The sequence below is a fragment of the Hemiscyllium ocellatum genome, chromosome 6 (genome assembly GCF_020745735.1).
Source record: "Hemiscyllium ocellatum isolate sHemOce1 chromosome 6, sHemOce1.pat.X.cur, whole genome shotgun sequence".
NCBI classification, from domain to species: Eukaryota; Metazoa; Chordata; class Chondrichthyes; order Orectolobiformes; family Hemiscylliidae; genus Hemiscyllium; species Hemiscyllium ocellatum.
In genome coordinates this window covers 93,367,241-93,388,823 of record NC_083406.1, presented here as the reverse complement: position 1 = coordinate 93,388,823, position 21,583 = coordinate 93,367,241, and the positions used below count along the sequence as shown (strand labels likewise).

At 40.7% G+C, this 21,583-nt stretch overlaps 1 protein-coding gene across 1 annotated transcript in view; it reads right to left on the bottom strand.

Annotated features, from left to right (window-relative positions):
* nbeaa (neurobeachin a) overlaps positions 1-21,583 on the bottom strand; it is an 861,601-nt gene that overhangs the window by 646,537 nt on the left and 193,481 nt on the right. The window contains exons 18-19 of the mRNA XM_060826144.1: positions 21,327-21,435; positions 5,884-5,965 (exon numbers count right to left, since the gene is read on the bottom strand). Of these exons, the coding sequence (XP_060682127.1) occupies positions 5,884-5,965; positions 21,327-21,435 (191 nt within the window). The remainder of the gene's footprint in view (positions 1-5,883; positions 5,966-21,326; positions 21,436-21,583) is intronic.

Here is a 21,583-nt window from a genome sequence, read left to right as displayed (position 1 = left end):
GATATTGCTGGAAAAGCTCAGGAGCATCTGTAGACAGAAATCAGATTTTATGTTTAGGGTCCAGTGACTCTTCCTCAGAAGGTAAAAGCACATCGAATCTATGCTTACTTAGCAAGTCAGATCAAAAACTAGCTTAATGGTAGAAGACTGCACAGGACACTGGTTACGCCACTTTTGGAATATTATGTGCAATTCTGGTCTTCTTCACATTGGAAGGATGTTGTGAAATTTGAAAGGGTTCAGAAAAGATTTACAAGGATGGTGCCAGAGTTAGAGGATTTGCACTTTAGCAAGAGGCTGAATAGGCTGAATCCCTGGATGTTGGAGGCTCAGGGGTGACCTTATAGAGGTTTATAAATCATGAGAAGCATGGATATTTTAAATAGACAAAGTATTTTCCCTGGGGTGGGGGAGTCCAGAACTAGAGGGTATAGGTTTAGGGTGAGAAGGGAAAGATATAAAAGGGACCTAAGGGGCGACTTTTTCACGCAAAGGGTGGTGCGTGTATGCAAAGAGCTGACAGAGCAGTGAAGATTGGTACAATTGCAACATGTAAAAGGCATCTGGATGGGTATATGAATAGGATTGGTTGAGAGGAATATAGGCCAAGTGCTGGCAAATGGGACTAGATTAGGCTGAGATATCTGGTCGGCATGGACGAATTGGACCGAAGGGTCTGTTTCCGTGCTGTACATCTCTACGATTCTGAGATAGAGGTGGTAGGAGAAGGTTGCTTACTCGACTGGAGTCTGGCATCCAGTGGTGTACCACAGGGATCAGTGCTGGGTCCCTTATTGATTGTGATATATTTAAATGAAAAAGATGGGAACGTGAAAGGGGTTAGTAAGTTTACAGATGGCACAAAGATCGGCCCGGTGATTAATGGTGATGCTTCCTGGGTTGAAGCATTTTAGCTAAGACGACAGACTGGATAGGCTTGGGTTGTTTTCTTTACAACAGATAAGACCGAAGGGGCTCCTGATTTGAGTACAAAAGATTACGAAGGATATGGAAAGGGTGGAAAGAAGCAGTAGCTTCCCTTAGTTCAAGGGTCACTAACAAGGTTAGGGGAGCATAATTTTTAAGTGAAAGCCAGAAGATTTAGAGGGGATTTGAGAAAAAATGTTTCACCCAGAGGGTGGCAGGAATCTGGAATGCACTTCCTGTGAGGGTAGTAGAGGCAGGAAATGCTCAATCTTTAAAAAGTACTTGGATGAGTACTTGCAATGTCATAACATACAAGGTTATGGGCAAAGTGCTGGAAAGTAGGATTAGTGTAGATGGGTTGGTGCTGATGGGCTGAAGGGCCTCTTCTGTACAGTATGACTTTATGACTCTAAAAGCATTATGGAAGCTTGCAGCAAATTGAACAAATATGTTATACACTACTAATAGTGATCAGTTTCCAGGTGTGTGAAGCAGAGTGGAGGCATTTGCTGCTCACGAGGCAGTTTTGCTGAAGCCACAGATAACACGAGTTCAGAAAAGGATGCACTGGATTTCTATGCTGATTAGAGAACCCAATTCTGCATCCAAAGATCCATGAATAACATAATGCTCTCGCAAGCATAATGTTCTAGAATTGCAAGCTACGTGCTGAATGAACTGCAAAATAAGTAATGCTGTTAATACAGCTTGAATAGGCTGGACTGAAAATATTTCAGAACTGCAACAGGTAATATTTGCTAAAACTGCTAGTTGTTACACAGATCTTCTTCGTGTAAAGTAACAATATTCTAACATGGCCTCTTCAGACAAGGAAAGCCTACACATGCACTATCCCGCAGATTACTGCGATTTTATTGCCCATTAGCCGATAAACTATGTTTAGAGGATAATTACTCCTCTGAGGAGGTCTCTTTCAATGTTGCATCTTTCTCTTTTTTCTCCTGACAGAAGAAACTTGTCATAAAAACTGCCAGAATAAAATTAATTGCATTTTCAAAAGCCAATTGAAGATTTGCATCAAGTACGAGTCATCGAGATCTACAACACAAAATATAAGGCCCTTCAGCCATCACACCTGTGCTGATCAAAAATTCTAATCCCATTTTCCAGCACTTGGCCCATAGCCTTGTAGGCCTTGGCATCATAAGTACACATCTAAATACTTCTCAAACGTTATGAAGGTTTCTATCTCAACCATCCTTACAGGCAGTGAGTTCCAGATTCCCACCACCCTCTGAATGATAAAGGTTTTCCTCACATCTTCTCTAAATGTTCTGCCTTTTTCCGTAAATTTATGCCCCCAGTCATTAATTCTTCCATCAAGAGGAAAAATGCCTACCTCTCGACATTATCTATGCCCTTCATAATTTTATACATCTCAATCATGACTCTTCACAATCTCTCTGCTTTAAGCAGAACAGCCCCAGGTTGTCTAATCTCTCCTCAAACTCTCCAGCCCAGGCACATCATCTCTGCACCCTCTCCAGTGCAATCATACCCCTCTTATAATGCAGGTTACAGAAATGCATGCAATACTAGCAATAAATCTTTTATGCAATTCAAGTATGGGCTCCTCAACTCTATACCTTAACGAATAAAGGCAAGTATGCCATATGCCTTCTCAACCATTTTATCCACCTGTCCTGAAATCTTAAGGGACCGGTGTACATGCTCACCAAGGTTCCTCTGATTCTTGGTACTTCAAAGAATCCTACCATTATGTATTCCCTTGCCTTGTTTGTCCTGTTCAAGTGCCACATTAATCCAAATTGAATTCCATTTGCCACTGATTGTTATTGCATTGGCCACATTGGGTTTCTGGGAGCATTGTCCAATCACCAAAAATAGCACAAAATGATGACACCGCTATTTTTGAACAAGTAATAAACTCCATGGACAAAGACAGTGATTTTTCTGTAGTAAAAATAAGGAAATGTATCAAATTCAAAAACACTTTTGTACAATTTCCAAGTTTTTGTTTAGCTCTGTGGAATTTCCTTTAGCATATTTTACTCCTTGGTACTCACCTTCCTCAGGATCTCACCAAATTTCAAAATTAAGTTAAAAAAAATTTCAGTATGTATCTTAACAGTTTCCTACCAATCATGAACATTCCCATGTGCTCATGTGTTAATTTCTTATAATGATCCTAAGCATCAGATTTATCTTAAGTGCCCTACAATGTTGTTCTTAATAAAATAATGACAGTTGTATGGAATTGCTTCATGATGTTGTCATCTGAGTGAAGGTTGAAAATCTTCAAATTGGTATCACTAGTTACCATGTTAATTCGTGGTGTGATGCAAATATCCAAAGCTTTCACCCTCTGCATTGTTTCAATCAATTATTAATTAACTCTTTTTTTTTGCTTTATTTGTAATGCACCACCATATCCTTGTGGACTTTGCTTGTTAAAATTAATTGAAAATGATAGTCCAGAACAAAATTAACTTCACTTAAATAAAAGTGGATCTATTCAGAAAAGGTGGTATGAATTTATTAAGGATAAATTGTATTTAATTAACTCGACAAAACTCTTTGATGAGGCAACAGAGGGGGTTGATAAGAGTAATGCAATTGTTGTAGTGTACACAGACTGTAAAAAGACATTTGATGAAATGCCACATAACAGACATAGCAACAATGCTGAACCATGGTATAAAAGGAACAGGAATATCATTGATAAAACTGGCTGAGACACAGCGGTTAAACAATTTTCTCAAGACTGGAGAAAATTATTGTGGAATTCACCACGTGTCAGTATTGGAACTACCAAGGAACTGGATTTGTGGGATATCAAAATCTGAAGACATAAAAATTGAAAATATGAAGGACAATGTGCAGGATAGTAATAGACAGTAAAAGGACATAGGTTGGGGAGAAAGGCAGATAGATGGCAGAATAAATTCAATGCATCAATTTTGGCAATGGAGCATGTCCAGCAGAGATTCACATGGATGATCCATGGAATGGTAGGCCTAAACATACGATAAACGGCTGAGGATCCTGGAATTATATTCATTAGAGTTTTGAAGATTGAGGGCGATCTAATAGAAACTTACAAGATAATTCATGGCTTAGAAAGGGAGGACACTGGGAAATTGTTTCTGTCAGGCAGGAATACTAGGATCTGAGGGCATAGCCTGAGAATTAGAGGGGGTCAATTAGAACAGAAATGAGGAGACATTTCTTCAGCCAGAGTGATGGGCCTGTGGAATTCATTGCCACAGAGTGCAGTGGAGGCAAGGATGTTAAATGTCTTCAAGGCAGAAATTGATAAATTCTCAGTTTCACAAGGAATTAAGGGATACGGGGCAAGTGTGGGTAAGTGGCATTGAAATGCCCATTAGCCATGGTTGAATGGCGAGAGGACTTGATGGGCTGAATGGCCTTACTTCCACTCCTATATGTTATGATCTTATGGACATACTTGGTAAGATGGATTAGGAGAAAATTAAATGCATTTCAAAAGAGAGATGTGCACAACTTTTTGAAGCAGCAATACATGTTGAAAGAGCTGTTTATAAAGCTTACAGGATACTTTAAGTTATAAAGTGTACCTACATCTCCCACTTCCTCCCACATACGAACTACCCATGTGTGAAAAAGTTGCTTCTCAAGTCCATTTTAAATCTTTCTCCTGTCAACTTAAAAATATCTAGTCCAGTTTTGAACTCCCCTACCCGAGGCAAAAGACCTTTGCTGTTCACCTTATCTGTACTCCACATGATTTTATGAACCTCTATAAAAGGTCACCCCTCAATCTCCTACACTCCAGCGAAAAAGGTCCCAGCCTATCCAGCCTCTCTCCCAATAACTCAACCCTCCAATCCTCGCAACATTCTTGTAAATCCTCGCAACATTCTTGTAAATCTTTTCAATTTAACAATATCCTTTTTATGGCAGGGTGACTAGAACTGTACGCAATACTCCAATTGTGGCCTCACTAACCGTCCTGTACAACTGCAACATGACATACCAACTTCTATATTCAATGGTCTAAGCAACGAAGGCAAGTGTAACTCAACTTTCAAAGAATTATGTACCTGTACACCGAGGTCTCTCTGCTCAACAACACTTTTCCACATTTAACACGACACTTGCTGATTGTTTCTGCCTGGAATTTTCATTAAATAAGTCACATCTGAGTTATTTCTTGACTATATTTATTCATTCATGTGGTTACTGCTGGTTGAGACAGCTTTTATTGCCCATCTCCAGTTGCCCTTGAAAAGGTACTGGTGAGCTGCCGTATGGAATTGCTGCAACCTACTTGACCCACTATGCCCTTAGGGAGGAAATATAAAACAAGTTCCAAAGGACGTCTTTGAAGTGAGTAGGATAGTTTAACTAGAGATTTTTTTTTAAAAGAATAGATGAAGGAATATATGAGAAAGGTGATCAACTTTGTTGGGCATTCACTTTCTAAAATATTTTACATAGGTTCAACCAATTAGCACCACAGTTTATTATGGTCTAATCTGGCTGCACGGTGACAAAGAAAGGGCTAAGACTTTGGAAGTGACTATGAATTACTATTCTATTTATCTTATCAACATTTTCACATCACAGCACCATTTGAAGTTAAAAGGAAAAAACATTAAAAGGGAGCATCATAGAAGCCTTAACTTGAAATTGCAATTGAGAAAACCTTTCTAACTCGTGTTTGTCTATAATGTTCTGTTTTCAATAAATGTACATTTATAAGTAAAGACCTATCACACATTACAAAAAGAGTGCAACGTATACCAATTTTTCAAATTGTTTTACAACAATGAATTAGAAATGATCTGAAAATAGATCTTCAAAGTACATTACAATTTCATCCATATACAGTCATCCAGAGCATAGTCAATATCATTCTACATCTGTGCTGTAAATGTAGTTGAAGGATTGCATGATCTGAAGCTAATACTAACCATTATCTGTACTTACTTGGGTTTTGAATTTTTATCGTTGAGTCAGGTTCTGGATGAGGCTTGTGAACAACTTGCGTACACACTTGTTCAGTCAAAATCTATAAACAAAATGTAAAAGATATGAGTAAACTCCTTCACATGAGTAAGAATACTTCCATAGTTTCTAACATTTTCCTGACATTAGTATAGGATTTGCCATGATAGCAATGGTGAGATGATCAACTCCCACTGTTATGATGGAAGACCTCTGGAGTACACACAAGTACAGTTAAAACTAAAAATCTATTAAGTTGTTATCAGAGACACCTTGCTTTTCTAGACAGTATGCTAGCAGAAGCTAATAGAGGTGACACTGAAATGACTGCAATATTATGACTTTTCTGTACTCATTCACTGATTCTACATTAAAAGTGGATGAAAAGGTTAGGACCAGTGCATTCAGGAGTGATTATGTTTTGAACTATATTATTGAGCAACATGTCATTAAAGAAAATTATGACAGTGTGGAGACTCATTTCTGAGAAGAAAATTAGTGTTGGAGCTTTAAGGAATTAAAGCATATGTTTTCTGTTATCTCTTAGCTCTTCCCTAAGTCCATCCACCTTGCAAATCTTTGTTTGGTTTCCTGTATGTCATCGAATTCACATTACATTTCTAGTTGTGATCTTTTTATGTCTCTATTAAATATGGCGTTAGATCTCAGTTTCCAATGAGAGTCCGAGTCACAGGATGGTATCAGGTAACCTTTATTGCAGTTTTATTTTGACTACAACTTCATTACTCAGAACAATAAGGCACCCAAAAAGCTTCAGAATGTCTTAACTTATACAGTGTTGAAAAATGTGTTGCTGGAAAAGTGCAGCAGGTCAGGCAGACAGCAAGGAACAGGAGAATCGACATTTCGGGCATAAGCCGTTCTTCAGGAATGAGGAAGGTGCGCCAAGCAGGCTAGGCCAAGGTAGGGAGGAGGGACTTGGGGGAGGGGCGTTGGGAATGCGATAGGTGGAAGGAGGTTAAGGTGAGGGTGATAGGCCAGAGAGGGACTGGGGACGGAGAGGGAGAGGTCGGGAAGATGATTGCAGGTCAAGAAGGCGGTGCTGAGTCTGAGGGTTGAGACTGAGACAAGGTGGGGAAAGGGGAAATGAGGAAACTGGAGAAATCTGCATTCATGCCTTGTGGTTGGAGGGCTCTTAGGTGGAAGATGAGGCGCTCTTCCTCCAGGTGTCGTGTTGCCATGGTCTGATGATGGAGGAGGCCAAGGACCTGCATGTCATTGGCGGAGTGGGAGTGGGAGTTAAAGTGTTCAGCCACAGGGCAGTTGGGTTGGTTGGTGTGGGTGTCCCAGAGGTGTTCTCTGAAACGTTCCGCAAGTAAGCGGCCTGTCTCCCCAATATAGAGGAGGCCACATCATTTACTGCATCCGCTGCACCCGATGTGTATGGATGTGCAGGTGCATTTGTAACGGATATGGAAGGATCCCTTGGGGCCTTGGAGGGAAGCGAGGGAGGAGGTGTGGGTGCAAGTTTTGCATTTCTTGGGGTTGCAGGGGAAGGTGCTGGGAGTGGAGGTTGGATTGGTGGGGGGTGTGGACCTGACGAGGGAGTCGCGGAGGGAGTGGTCTTTCCAGAACGCTGATAGGGGAGGGGAGGGAAATATATTCTTGGCGGTGGGGTCTGTTTGGAGGTGGCGGATATGACAAAGGATGATACGATCTATCTGGAGGTTGGTGGGGTGGTAGGTGAGGACCAGTGGGGTTATGTACTAGTGGCGATTGGAGAGACAGGTTCAAACTTAGAGCGCACACATCCTCCCTTTGATTATTATTGATTAGCAGTGCTGTTATCCCTTCATAATTGCATCTCTGGCACAGGCTTGCCTCAGTAATTTACTTACGGTCATGTACAAAGTTTAACTGTTGATAGTCCTTACCCCAAGGGAAATACTGCTGCACTCAGCAACTTCAATGTATTTCCAATTAAGCTAATCATTTTACTGAACGGCAAAGAGATGGGCAGACATGTGATCCACCCCGGTCCTTCTTCACGTTTCCCAGACACACATCTCCTTTCTGCAGGCTTTTCACAATGGACACTGTATTCAACTAAATTCCTGCACAGACACTTGCCAGCTACATCATGTTAACTGCCAATTAATTAGATACTTGCCTATCACTTCAGGACCTTTGAAATTCATTACTAACCTCATTACAAAAATACAAAAGATTATTGGTTTTTTGCTAATTGTTATAGTATCAGTTCCAACAGAGTTGTGTGGTTACACCTAATGTTCAACTCACATTCCATGGTCTATTTATTTCTCCCCATAATAATATGAGGGTGGTTTTTATTGTCTATGACTGGTTTGCTCTCAATTTTATTTGAATCTTTTCCCTCACGCTTTTAGTGATCAGTGTATCTATAAATACTTCAGAATATATATCTCTGATTATCTGAATAATCTTAACTAAAACCTACTTCGTATTGTAACAGATTAAGCAATTCAAGAGCACTAATTAGTGTGAAGTGTTCTTATCTACGTCTTAAGCATAAGTAACTGCAGCTGCATATTCTGTAGACCTTGAGTCTACAGAGCTATTGTTCTGCTTACAAAGACTACATCAGGCAAATATTTTTCTCAAGCATTCTAACTACTACCAGCCATGTTCTGCAGCATTTGCCATAGACAGCCATTGGCAATTTTATGCTGCTCAGTCATAGGCACCCCTTACAACCCTCTCCTTGATTAACTCTTCAGTGAATCACTAAGCAAGTAAGTATATAGTTACACATGAGGTAGGCTTTCTATGCAAGAACGGTTGCCTCATGGGTTGCTTATCTTTCAGGAGCATAATCTGCAAAGTTGCAGCAAAAGCTATCTGTTGTCAGCAACATTTGATGAACAAAAAGAATCAATCCAAGATAAGAACCATTAGAACAAAGGAGGCCATTTCCTGCACCAGTGAGGTTCCCAAGGATCCCAACCAGCCAGTCACCCAACTCCACAAAATGGAGGAGAGGCGCCATTTCAATGTCCATTCCATTTCCTAATGTGTGCTACCAGATCAGTGATCCGCTCAGAGTTGGCAGGGATCTCGGTATAGAATTCTGCTCCAATCAGGACACAAGTGCCTCCTTTCTCTACTAATAGCCAATCAAAGACCATCCTGTTCTGCAAAGCTGTTTTCCAGATGGCCACCATTTCAGTGCTAATCTTATCTAAAGCTTGGGAGATATCATTAGCTACCGGTTCTCAGATGACTGCCATGTTAATGGATTCCCTTACTAATTTGGCAGATGGCAAGAAACCGTTCTGTTTCCATAATAGCACTCTCAAACATTTGCTCATGCTGTATTTTCGATATAGAGAATGCATGATGGACAAGGGGGAACGACGTAACTCTACTAACATGATCCACTCCGTGATGAGGGAAACCAGACGTAGGCGGTGTTTGCACATAAAGTAAGTACCATTGTTAGGAGTAACCCTAGTTTTAATCTTGGGATACCACCTTTGATGAAATGTATAGTTGCTGGTGAGGTTTTTGAAGTCAGAACGGTGGAATCAGTGCCCTGGGTCACATTCCTATATTGGGAACACTTGCTGCATCCCACCTCCTGCCCTCCTATCTGGGTTCTACACAAACATATCCCTCCTAATTGTCTCCCAATTCCAGAGGTGTTAGCAAGTGTCACAAACAGGAGTTGTTGAGAGATGTTGCAATTTGGCTGATACTACCCTGGGAAGGTGGTCAGGTTGTATCCTGCTAACATCAAGTTTAGAGTGGTGCTGGAAAAGCGCAGTGGGTCAGGCAGCATCCGAGGAACAGGAAAAAAAAATCAAAGTTTCAGGCAGGAGCCCTTCATGTCGATTTTCCTGCTCCTCAGATGCTATTTGACCTGCTGTGCTTTTCCAGCACCGCTCTAATCTCGACTCTAATCTCCAGCATCTGAAGACCTCACTTTCATCCTGTATCCTGCTGACTCGCACTGCTCTCAGGGATCAGCCATGCGCACTCAATATACCCCTGCCCCTGCTGAGGACTGCGTTGCCAATTATGGCAGCTCCTCGGAGGCAGCATTCTGGAGAATTACCCATTCTGCCATTTCAGATACATTAAAAGGGATGGGTCTTAAAGGGATGCCCTCTTTCGAATGGATAGGCACAAGAACACCTGCGAAATGTGGCCTTTGTCTTTACCGGTCAGGACTCGCCAAGAAACGTAATCTTTACACAAAGCTTCAGTTGTATGGTTGGTTGTGGCCTGTTGGGTTGGAGAGGCTTCCACCCATCTGGAGAATTTGTCAACAATAACTAGGACTCCAGTAGACCCTCAACATTTTTATTTGGGGGGGGGGGGGGGGGGTGTGGAGAGAGGAGACATATAATCAACCTGTAGGTATTGGAACAGTCCTGCAGGGGCACGGATGTCTCACTTGGGGCATGGTTGTGACAGGTCCAGGGTTGTCTTCTGACAGGTCACACAGCCGTCTGTTATCATGGCATGTTACTTATAAAACCCCAACAAACCAGCTCTTCTGGAATTATGCCATCACTTGTCACTGAGTGAAATATCCCCAGTAGTGGATCTGTAGTGCCAAAAATGCCATTAACACCTGCGGAATGACAGGTATGTCTGTATTTCTTGGTCTCCAGACACCATCTTTGTACAGTTTAATTTATGCCTCAATCCAGTCCAGTTACCTCTCAGGAGCACTGACTCTACATATCTTTTAGGTGGTGTCAAAATCCTTAAGCATCTTTAATTTACACATGAAGACGGGTTCCATCGAAGAGTCTTCCTGTGAGGTGGCCTCTCCAGCCAACTGGTCAGCCAGAGCATTTCCTTGGGCTTCTGTGGGGTTTTTTTTTGGTACAGGCTTTACATTTCAGGATGGAAGCTTTTTGGGGTAATTGTACAGCTTCAAGTAGATTTCAGATTTCATTCCCATTTTGGATGGGGGTATCTGCAACTGTAAGAAATCCCCTCTTTTGCCATAATGACCCAAAATCATAGGCTATTCCAAATGCACAGCAGGAATCCATGTAGCTATTAGTAGTCTGTTCCTCTGCCATCTTGCATGCTTCTGACAGAGCACATAGCTCCATCTGTTGGACAGATGCTCCAGCAGGGTATCTTCCTTTTGCCATGACTTCATATAGATTGGTGACTACCTATCCCATTGTTCTGATACCACTTCAATGAAAGAGGACCGTCCATAAAGAGAATGAGGTCCAGGGTTCTGCAGAGGCTCCTCTGCTGGTACGGCTGCTTTGTCTATTTGTTTTAAAATTTTCACACAGTCATGTTCTTCCACAGAACTGCCTCCTCCCTCTTCTTGCTGTCTGGACACCGGGAGCAGAGTTACAGAGTTAACTGGGCTGGCCTATATGATGTGGAGATTGGGAGCTTCTAAGACAGCTATCCAGCAGGTCTATCTGACTGCTGTCATTTGTGATACTCTATTCAATGACAGTAAGGCATTTACTGTGTGGGGACACTTAACAGTTAGTTTTCGGTCAAGGACCAAACTGTCGCTGGTCACTACAGCCTGACATGCGGCTTCCATGGATCTCAAGCAGCTTCTGCATCCCAGGGCTACTTTTTTGCTGAGTAATATCCAATGAGTTTTTGTAAATCCCCATGTTCTTGCATCAGTATGGCTGCTATGCATCCTTCCTTTTCATTTGCAAAAATTGTAAACAGCTTCCAATTGTCAGGAATTCCCAAAGGTGGTGCCGAGCATATGATCTTCTTTAAGTCCTTAAAAGCCTCTTGCTTTTCCATGAGAGTAGTAACCTCCTTTGGTGCTCTCTTGCCCTTTAAGCAATCATTCAGTAGCTGTGCTAGTTATGTATAGGAATAAGTCCAATTCCTGTTCAAGTTAAACAGTGTCACGGACCAGGCCAGACCCCTTCAAAACATTTTAAGAAAGTAGCCTAGAACCTAACCTTTTCTTATTTTAAAGGCAGACGTAAAGTAGATATCCCAGGTATGATAAAGCCAAATGGTTTGACCAGTTGTAAGTAAAGCAGAATTTATTTAACCACTACAGTTGAAACACGAACAAAAAAAAACAGAATTTAAAATAACTTAATTATTTGAAAACCCAACAACTCAATGTAGCAACTTAACTAAAGAACTGCTACAAATCTCATAACATCCCAAAAACACACTCTTTGGCAAAAGGCAAATTCAAACACCGGTTCTTACAGGCAGGAGAGATTGTTAAACGAGAGTCTTTCCAGACATGTCAGCATACTACCTTTCCGGCCTCTCTTAAAAAATCCAAGGACAAAATAACTTTGTTAAAGTGACAGCATTGTCACAACAGTCCTGAAAAGGATCTGAGCTCCTGGATAGTAACGGGCGTGTGGGCTTCCGAATTGCTGCAGTTCTGCCCTGAATAAACTCTCTTTTTCCCACTGAAATATTTGGCCCCACATACACGACCTCTCCCTGCAACACTTGAGCCATGTTAAAATTGGCTTTATATCCTTGGAAGTACAAGCAGTCCAGCATGACTCGAAGGTGCTGTTCCTGTTTCGGAGGTGACCAGAACATCAGCCATGTACTGAATAACCATAGAAGACATAGCAGGGTATTTCTTGTAAGTGATTTTGCAGGGCCATGTGAAATACAGTAAGACTGCTGTGGAAACCCGGTGGTAACCAGGTACAGATATACTGTTGCTGGGTGATGAAGGCAAACTGTTGTTGGACGTCAGGTGCTGAAAGATACAGACCAGAATCTGTCGGCCATATCTGGAACATAAATACTTCATGGTGATAATGTGGGGGCATTCAAAATAATGGTAGGATCCATGACCAAAGGAGCCTTCTGATCAATGCACCAGTTGACCCTTCTATAGTCGGCGGTCAAGCACCAAGTTATGTCCAGTTTTTGCACTGGCAATATGGGGCTGTTGGAGCTGTGTGTTCCCACCAATAAGACTTGTTCTTCTGGTTGTCGGATGTTAACCAAGATTCCTGTGATTAAGGCTGGGCTAAGGGGGTATTGCTTGATACATAGAGGGGTGACTCTGGTTAATGATGTTCATTCTATTTGCAGAAAGCAGCAATCATTCTTATCCTTTGCCCAAATTGGGTGGTCTCTTAACTCTTTTTTCATGCGTCTGATGGACCAGGTCACTTTACCATCCTCAAAGTCCAAAGAGAAGTTTACCTGGGTCAGAATATCGATTCCCTAGAGAACTTACTCTGCCAGTCTTACCCAAACTGAGGTAATTAATTCTTGCATTCCCAATTTAATGAACACCATGCGAGTTCCTTTAATAGTGAGACTTTCGCCTCCCACTCCATGTGCTGTTTGTGTTTTGTCCAAGGGTAGCAATTTTCTGTAATACAGGGTTAAACAGGTTAATTTCGCTCGTATCCAAAAGACAATAGATTGCTTGGTTGCCCAACATCATAGGAATGTAAGTCCCATCCCCTCGTTGACGTACGTGAGCCATCAGGGAACAGTGAGTGAGCAGTCATCTAGTTTTTTGTTACGTTCAACATCTGTTGTGCGGTCATATTCTTGATCCTGTCAACCAACAATTATTCTGGGGAGGGATTTGACCCTGGTTTAGAGTTGCGTTATGGATCACTCCACGAGTCTCCTTGCTTGGCCCTTTTTTGCCGCAATAATGGTATTTGCCAGGGAGCCTTCCTGACTATTATTTCTCAACTGTTTTTCCCCTTGTCGCTTTCATTACTCTCACCTTAGGACCCATGTCCCTGTCTAGCCTATGGCATCCTCAGGCCACATTCCCCACTGTCACCAGATTGTCCTCCCAGTTGTGATGGGCTACTTTCAACATTTTAGCTCGCTCCAGCTTCAGTCCTGCATGATCCCACACTACAGTCATCCAGGTCATTGGGTTCCCTAATGTCAAATCTTGAGTAATCTGATCATACCACCTTAAACCTTTTGAAATAATCCAATGGATCCTCATTCACTTTCTGTATTTATGCCATTACCTTCATCAAGTCAGTTGCTGGGGGATATATGTCTCTCGCAACCAATTCCATATTGCTTCATAGGCCCATCCAAATTGTTCGTCCATGCCCAATCCTTCATACACTCTTCTACTCAATTATTTTCCTTCACTAAGTGCTGTCAATACTGACTATCGGGTACAGATTGTAAATATCCCTCAGCCAATATCCCTCCGGTTGCTTCAATGTTTTCATTCCCCCTTTTCAGGGGCGGATATCTCATCTATCTATTCTGGATCTGCAGGCGCAAGGTAATTATGTTTTCTATAAGCATAAATGGTCGTGATGCCCCATTGTCCTTGCTGTTTTTCTCAGTTTTAACTTTTGTCCTTTTACTTTTCAAGGGAGCAAACCATGGTTCAGTCTCTTCTTCTGAGTTAGCAGATGAGTCCGAATCAATGTCTAAACCAGTCTCCCTCCTTTGTGCTCTCTTATTAGGCTCTTTAGATAATTGTTTCTAGAGTTTCTTGTTTTCTGACCCTAATTCTTCACACTTTCTTCAAGATTCCTGCACTTGCTTTGTAGCCTCTTAATTCTTCACATATCACATTTAACTGTTCTTTAACGCTGATTAAATCTCACTCATATTGAGAGTGTGTTATAATTTCATTTTGCTGTAGAACCTGCCCCATCAGGATGAGAGATCACCTTATTCATTCTTCGCTTTCTTATGGGTCATTTCTCCCCAGACCCTTTTAATATCATGCAGGGACCATTGTCTCATTGAGGTATTTGTACTTATGTCCGATTTAGAGTCACAGAGTCATAGTCATTTCCACAGAGGTTTTAGGTAGGTTGAATTGTTGTTCTATATATTCCTTTAGTTTCTGCAGAATTTCATTTTCTGATATTTGGGCCTAACCACCCTTAATTGTTGGTAGTTCTGTATTCTTATCGTCTGCTAATTATGACTCAACCCATGATAATTAGGGGTTGAGTCGTGGGCTTAATTAGCCTGGTCGGAGACAATTACCTCAATTCCACTGTGTACAGACATCGGAGTTAGGGAGCTCAAGCCGCATACCCCGCTGGGATTCGGAATTGCATGAAGGGAGAGACTGTCAAGGACTTTAAATAAAAGAGTCTTCAACTCTCTGCCTCCAAGACGGGTGTCTCATTTAAGAAGGGATCTAGGTTCCTTCAGCAATCCTGCCAACTACACCAATTGTTAGATTTCAGTTTTCAATGAGAGTCTGACATGGAATGAGGTCAGGTAACCTTTATTTTCATTACAGCTTCATTTCTCAGAGCAATAAAGCACACAAAGTTTTGTAATGTCTTAACTTATACAGGTCAGACTTAGAGCACACATGCCCCCCTTTGTTTAGTATTGGTCAGCAGCGCTGAGTTATCCCTTTATAATTAGATCTCTAATCCATGTTTCCCAGACTCTTTCATCTCCCTTCTTGAGATTTTTCACAATGGACACTGTATTCAAGTAAATTTCTACCCAGACAATTACCAGCTACACCATGTTACCTGCCATTTAATTAGATGCTTGTCTATCACTTCAGGATCTTTTAAATTCCTTATTAACCTCATTACAGAAAATGCAAAAGAAAATTGATTTTTGCCAATGGTTAAAATATCAGATACAGCAAAGTTACGTGGTTACACCTAATATTCAACCCACATTCCAATGTCTGTTCATTTCTCCTTCACTGGCTGAGACTGGTTTGCTACCATAATTTTATTTGCATCTTTTCCCAAATGCTTTTAGTGATCAGTGAATCTATAACTGCTTTAGAATGTATACCTCTGATTATCTGAAAAATCTTAACTAAAACTCACTTTTAGTATTGTAACAGATTGATTACCTAATTCAAGAGCATTAATTGGTGTGAAATGTTCTTATCTATGTTTTATGCATTAATAAATGCAGTTGTATATGCTATAGATGTTGAGTCTACAGAGCTACTATTGTTCTACTTTTGAAGACTACTTTACGCAAATAGTTTCCCAAGCATTCTAACTATTGACAGCCGTGTTCTACTACATTAGCCATGGTGGCTGTTGGACATTTCACGCTGCTCAATCATGGGCATCCCTAACATACAGTTAAGAACTTTGTTAATTTTGTCCTGTTCTGAAATACCACAGGTTACTTGTACAGAATACCACCTTTAACAGGTGCCAGTTTAAAGGAAATCTCTGCTGAAAATCCCACAATAACACCGTGGGAAAGATGTGAGCTAAGTGAACAATAAGAACTCAACCTACACTACTGAGAGCAAATTCCAGGCCATCAGGTCCTACACTGAACATTGATTTGCATCCCCAGAAACAAAGTTAACATCTGTATCGGAATAACAACTGATCATCTAAAATCAGTCATGGGACACCATCCTTTAATGACAGTTGCTGTTTTGGGCATGCTTATATGCCCATTAGCAAACACCCAGATAACACTCCATTTCTGATCAAGTCTTCTGATTTTGGCCTCTGCAGAACTGCAGAGCGCACCTTTGTTGTACCGATGGATGACAGGGGGCTAGGCACTTCATGTCTGCTTTTTATGACGCTAGTTCCTGTGGTTTGGTAGGTGTTCACTAACACATTGAAAGGTTTATGACTTTTAAACAACTTTTTAATGGTTTAGTTACTGAGTACGAGTCAACTGCCTGAGGAAGTGGTAGAGTTGAGTACAGTTACAATATTCAAAAGACATTTGAATAGGCACATGAATAGGAAAGATTTAGAGGGAGATGGGCCAAATGCAGGCAAATGGACAAGTACAGTTAGGAAACGTGGTCAGCACTGATGAGTTAGACAGAAGGGTCTATTTCCATGCTGTATGACTGCCTGCCTTCCTCCAATCTTCACTGAACCAAAGCTGTTCTCCTGTCTTGGTGGTAATGGTAGGGTGGGGGATATGCCTGCAACAAGGTTGCAGATTGCGTTGGAGTACAATTTTGCTCCTGACAGCAGCCTAGTGCCTCGTCGATGCACAATGACTTTTTGAAGTCGATCCCATTTATCGCTGTGATAATGCCACACAATATGTATGATATTATCGATGTGAACATAGGATTTTGTCACTACAAAATCTTACCAATCTTACCAATAGTGGTCAATTTTACCAATAGTGTCTTGGACAGTTACTTCTATGGAAGGCAGATCACTGGGGAGGAGATCAAATATGTTTTCACCTCTTGTTGGTTCCTACCTGCCTGCCATAGACCTAGTCTAGCAGCATGCCCTTTAGAACTTGAGCAGCAGTGGTGCCGGAGATCTAAATCTCCTCACACAGCAAATTCTGGGCCTTTTCTCCACAGGATATTCAACACGGAGCAGTTCTGATTCACCAGGGGATTCTGTTGCCTATGCTTGACACAATGCCATGAGACCTCAATGTGGTCAGAGACAATGTTAACTCCTTCTAGATTAGATTATTTACAGTATGGAAACAGGCCCTTCGGCCCAACAAGTCCACACCGACCCACCGAAGCACAACCCACCAATACCCCTACATTTACCCCTTACCTAACACTACGGGCAACTTAGCATGGTCAATTCTTTTGGATTGTGGGAGGAAACCAGACACGGGGAGAACGTGCAAATTCCACATAGTCAGTCGCCTGAGGCGGGAATTGAACCCGGGTCTCTGGCGCTGTGAGGCAGCAGTGCTAACCACTGTGCCACCGTGCCGCCCAACTTCTAGCACAACTTCCTTCCAGTTACATTAACACAACCATCATTTCTGTTTGACCTGTAATATCAGAGAGACAGGACTTAGCCAGGGATGGGAAGAAGACCATACAAAATAGGAACAGGAGTAGACTATTCAGCCCTTTGAGCCTCTACCACCATTCAATGGAATCATGGCTGAACGAACTTTCCTCATATCCACATTCCTATCCTTTCACAACAACCCTCAATTCCTGTGATGATCAAGAACAATGGTGGTGTCTGGGACATTATCTCTTAGGTCATGCATCTTTTCCCCTCTTGTTGGTTCCCTCATGAGCTGCTGTAGACCGAGTCTAGTAGCATTAGTGAGCAGGCTGTTTGACCAACCCGAGTGTGTTCTCACAATTGTATTACTTGCATGTTAAGGAGGTCTTTGCAGAATCAACAGGACAATGTTTGCCATTGTCATTCTCGATGCCTAGACTTATCCATTTTCCTTTCTAGTAGTTTATAGGCTATATCATACCGCAGTTAAGATTCAACCATATTGCTGTAGGTTGAACCAATAGTGGTCACGATCAGACACAAATCCTGATTTTATTGAATTCAAATTTCACCATCTGCCATAGTGGCATTTGAAACAGGTCCCCAGAACATGACCTGTCTCAATAGATTAATAGTCTAGTAATAATATCTTCCATATCATGTATTTTGTTCTACATTAACAATTTAAAATGCCTCAAGTTTGAAGTAGTTTCAAAGTATTTTCAATTAAGTTGCGCCCAATACGCAGGACACCTATGAACACGAATTGTGATACTTTGGGGTCTGCCTCAGTTCAAATAATCTTCAAATCTGTATCCTCTTGATAGCCTTAACATTGACTGCTCATTTTATGTACAAGTTTGAACTTTTTTAAAAATTATTTTGTCAACAACCACACAGGGAACAGAAATGAATCTTTCAGAATCAGTCCTTCTCAAAATGAGGGAAACCAAAAATGAACAAACTGGTAATAAATTAAGCTATGGATCTTGCTTGTAAGATTGCTTTTTTACTTCAATCAAATTACTATAGTGGTGACATTTTCAATGTTTTTGACTAACTAAGGATTAAACGACAGTCAGTATCAAGAATTTAATAACCAAATTCCTTCCACCCACCCAGCCAACAGAAAATCTATTTTCTTTGGTAACAGGAAATCAAAATGCAGAAAGGAACAAATTTGTTGATCAGTGGAAGTTAGAAATCAAAATGCAAATAGCAGCACAATTAGCTTAGGTACGATATCACAAACAACAATGGCATAGATTGATGGATCCTTTTCCTTTTTTGCTGTGGAAAAAACAACAAATCAAATGGTCTTTTTCAATGAATGATTCCTTTGCATTGTTCCAATAAACACATTATGATGACCCCAACTGATGTAACTACTGGGCAAATCACATCCAACTGAAATTTCCACTTGATAAATCATATTTTGTTTTGTTTTATTTCATGATGTCGTCTTTCACTGAAACACATGCATGCCATGCTGCAGATCTACTATTTATGATAAAATATATATTTATTACAAAAAAGATAAAATAGAATCAACAGCATTCCATCTTTCCTAATGAAATTCTTTACCGTGCTCAACATCAAAAAAGACTTTCTTTCACCACCAGCTCCAGAGTCTTGACTTAATTGTTCCATACAATTCCCAGTTTGAGAGTTTGATCGCCGCTTGAGTGTTTGGCAAATGACTTCAGACTTTCTCAGCTTTAAATAACCTCTTTAGAGTTCTAACCAAACAAAAGACAGTGGGTAGTGGTGGAGGCTGCTTTTCAGACTGGAGGCCTGTGATCACTTGAGTACCACAAGGATCGGTGCTGGGTCCACTGCTTTTCATCATTTATATTAAAATGATTTGGATGTGAGCATAAGAGGTAGATGACACCAAAATTGGAGGTGTAGTGGACAGCGAAGGTTACCTCAAATTACAACAGGATCTTGATCAGATGGGGCAATGGGCTGAGAAGTGGCACATGGAGTTTAATTCAGATAAGTGCGAGGTGCTGCATCTTGGGAAAGCAAATCTTAACAGGACTTATACATTTAATGGTAAGGTCCTAGGGAGTGTTTCTGAACAAAGGAGATCTTGGAGCGCAGGTTCATAGCTCCTTGAAAGTGGCATCGCAGGTAAATAGGATAGTGAAGGCTGCATTTCCTTCATTGGTCAGAGTATTGAGTACAGGAATTGGGAGGTCATGTTGTGGCTGTACAGGACATTGGGTTAGGCCACTATTGGAATATTGCGTGCAATTCTGGTCTCCTTCCTATCGGAAAAATGTTGTGAAACTTGAAAGGGTTCAGAAAAGATTTACAAGGATGTTGCCAGAGTTGGAGGATTTGAGCTATAGGGAGAGGCTGACAGGCTGGAGCTGTTTTCCCTGAAGCAGCGGAGGCTGAGGGGGTCACCTTATAGAGGTTTACAAAATTATGAGGGGCATGGATAGGATAAATAGACAGTCTTTTCCCTGGGGTGGGGGTGTTCAGAGCTAGAGGTCATTGGTTTAAGGTGAGAGGGGAAAGATATAAAAGAGAGCTAAGAGGCAACTTTTTCACACCGAGTTGGCAGACAAAGTGGTGGAAGCTGGTAAAATTGCAACATTTAAAAGTTATCTGGATGGGCTTTTCAATAGGAGGGCTTTGGAGGGATATGGGCCAGGTGCTGGCAGGTGGGACTAGATTGGGTTGGGATATCTGGTCGGCATGGACGAGTTGGACCGAAGGGTCTGTTTCCATGCTGTACATTTCTATGACTCTATGACTTCCAAACTACAATCCTCACACTGTGGGCATCCATTTTCTAACTTCTCTGAACTAACTTTTTCCTGGGAGAAACTGATTTGTACATCCAACTTCAGTCAGAATGGCTGCGAACTAAAATCAAAAGCTTTCCAAGCTATTGATGTCTCCCCATGCCACACAAAAATTCACAACATCTTACACAACTTATATTACAATATTCTAATATTTCTATTTGATACTTATGTATTGAGTGAAAGATCAACTTCTAAAATCTAACATTTGAAATGTCTTTTAAAAATATTTTAATTTCATCAAATAAAGGTGCACTAAAAGTTAACTGTTAGTTAACTAAAATACAAATTACGGTCACTTTTGTAGTTAAAGACTGTTGAGGAAAAGTAGCAACATTTTACAACCTACATACAACAAAGCTACAGAGTACAAGATAAATTGCACCGGTCTATAAATATGCTAATTTGCTTATTTTTTTTATCCATTTAAAAACAATGTTCAAAATGAAGATTGTTATACTTTTTCAAGGTTTACTGTTACCCACAATTCATCTCATAAAACAAACTAACAACTTTTAAGAATTAATCTGACAGCAAACATATTAAAATATATACTGGACATAGCCGACACTTCAATTTAAAAGTAAATCGGCTTATGACCAATGCCAGAACATTTTCAAATAGGGGCTAATTCAATTTTAACCTATATAGGCAAGCATATGTGCACAGACTTTAGATTATTCTAGGAATCATCAATTTGTGAAAGTACTTTTTTCACATGAACACAAGGAAAAATTATTGTACAGAATGCATTGGCAATTGCAGCGTTACCTTTTCTTCTCCACACACAATGCATGCAAAATTCAGAAATCTGACAAATAGCCGAAAACAATAAGTTTTTATGGTTGTTGAATCTGCAAGTTAACACAGCAATAAATTTATCTTTGAACTGTATTAAGTCTAACATATGTTTCTCACAACAATTACAGTAGTTGACACATTTCTTTTGTGTTCAACATCTTACCTCATAGAGTGTGTTGTATGTTGTTATAGTAAGAGTATTGGTGTGAAGCATTAACCTTTCTCCAAGAAGAGTGAACAGACTGTGTGTGTGCATGATCTCCACCTTCCTTCTGAAAGAATCACACAATTATACTAGACATGACTGATAATAGTTTGTTTTGCATAATGATCAAAAAAAAATTAAAATCAACTTCTCTAAAGAGTCACTTTTGTTATGACCATTGCCTAAGCAGATGGAAGTTACTTGAGGATATAAAG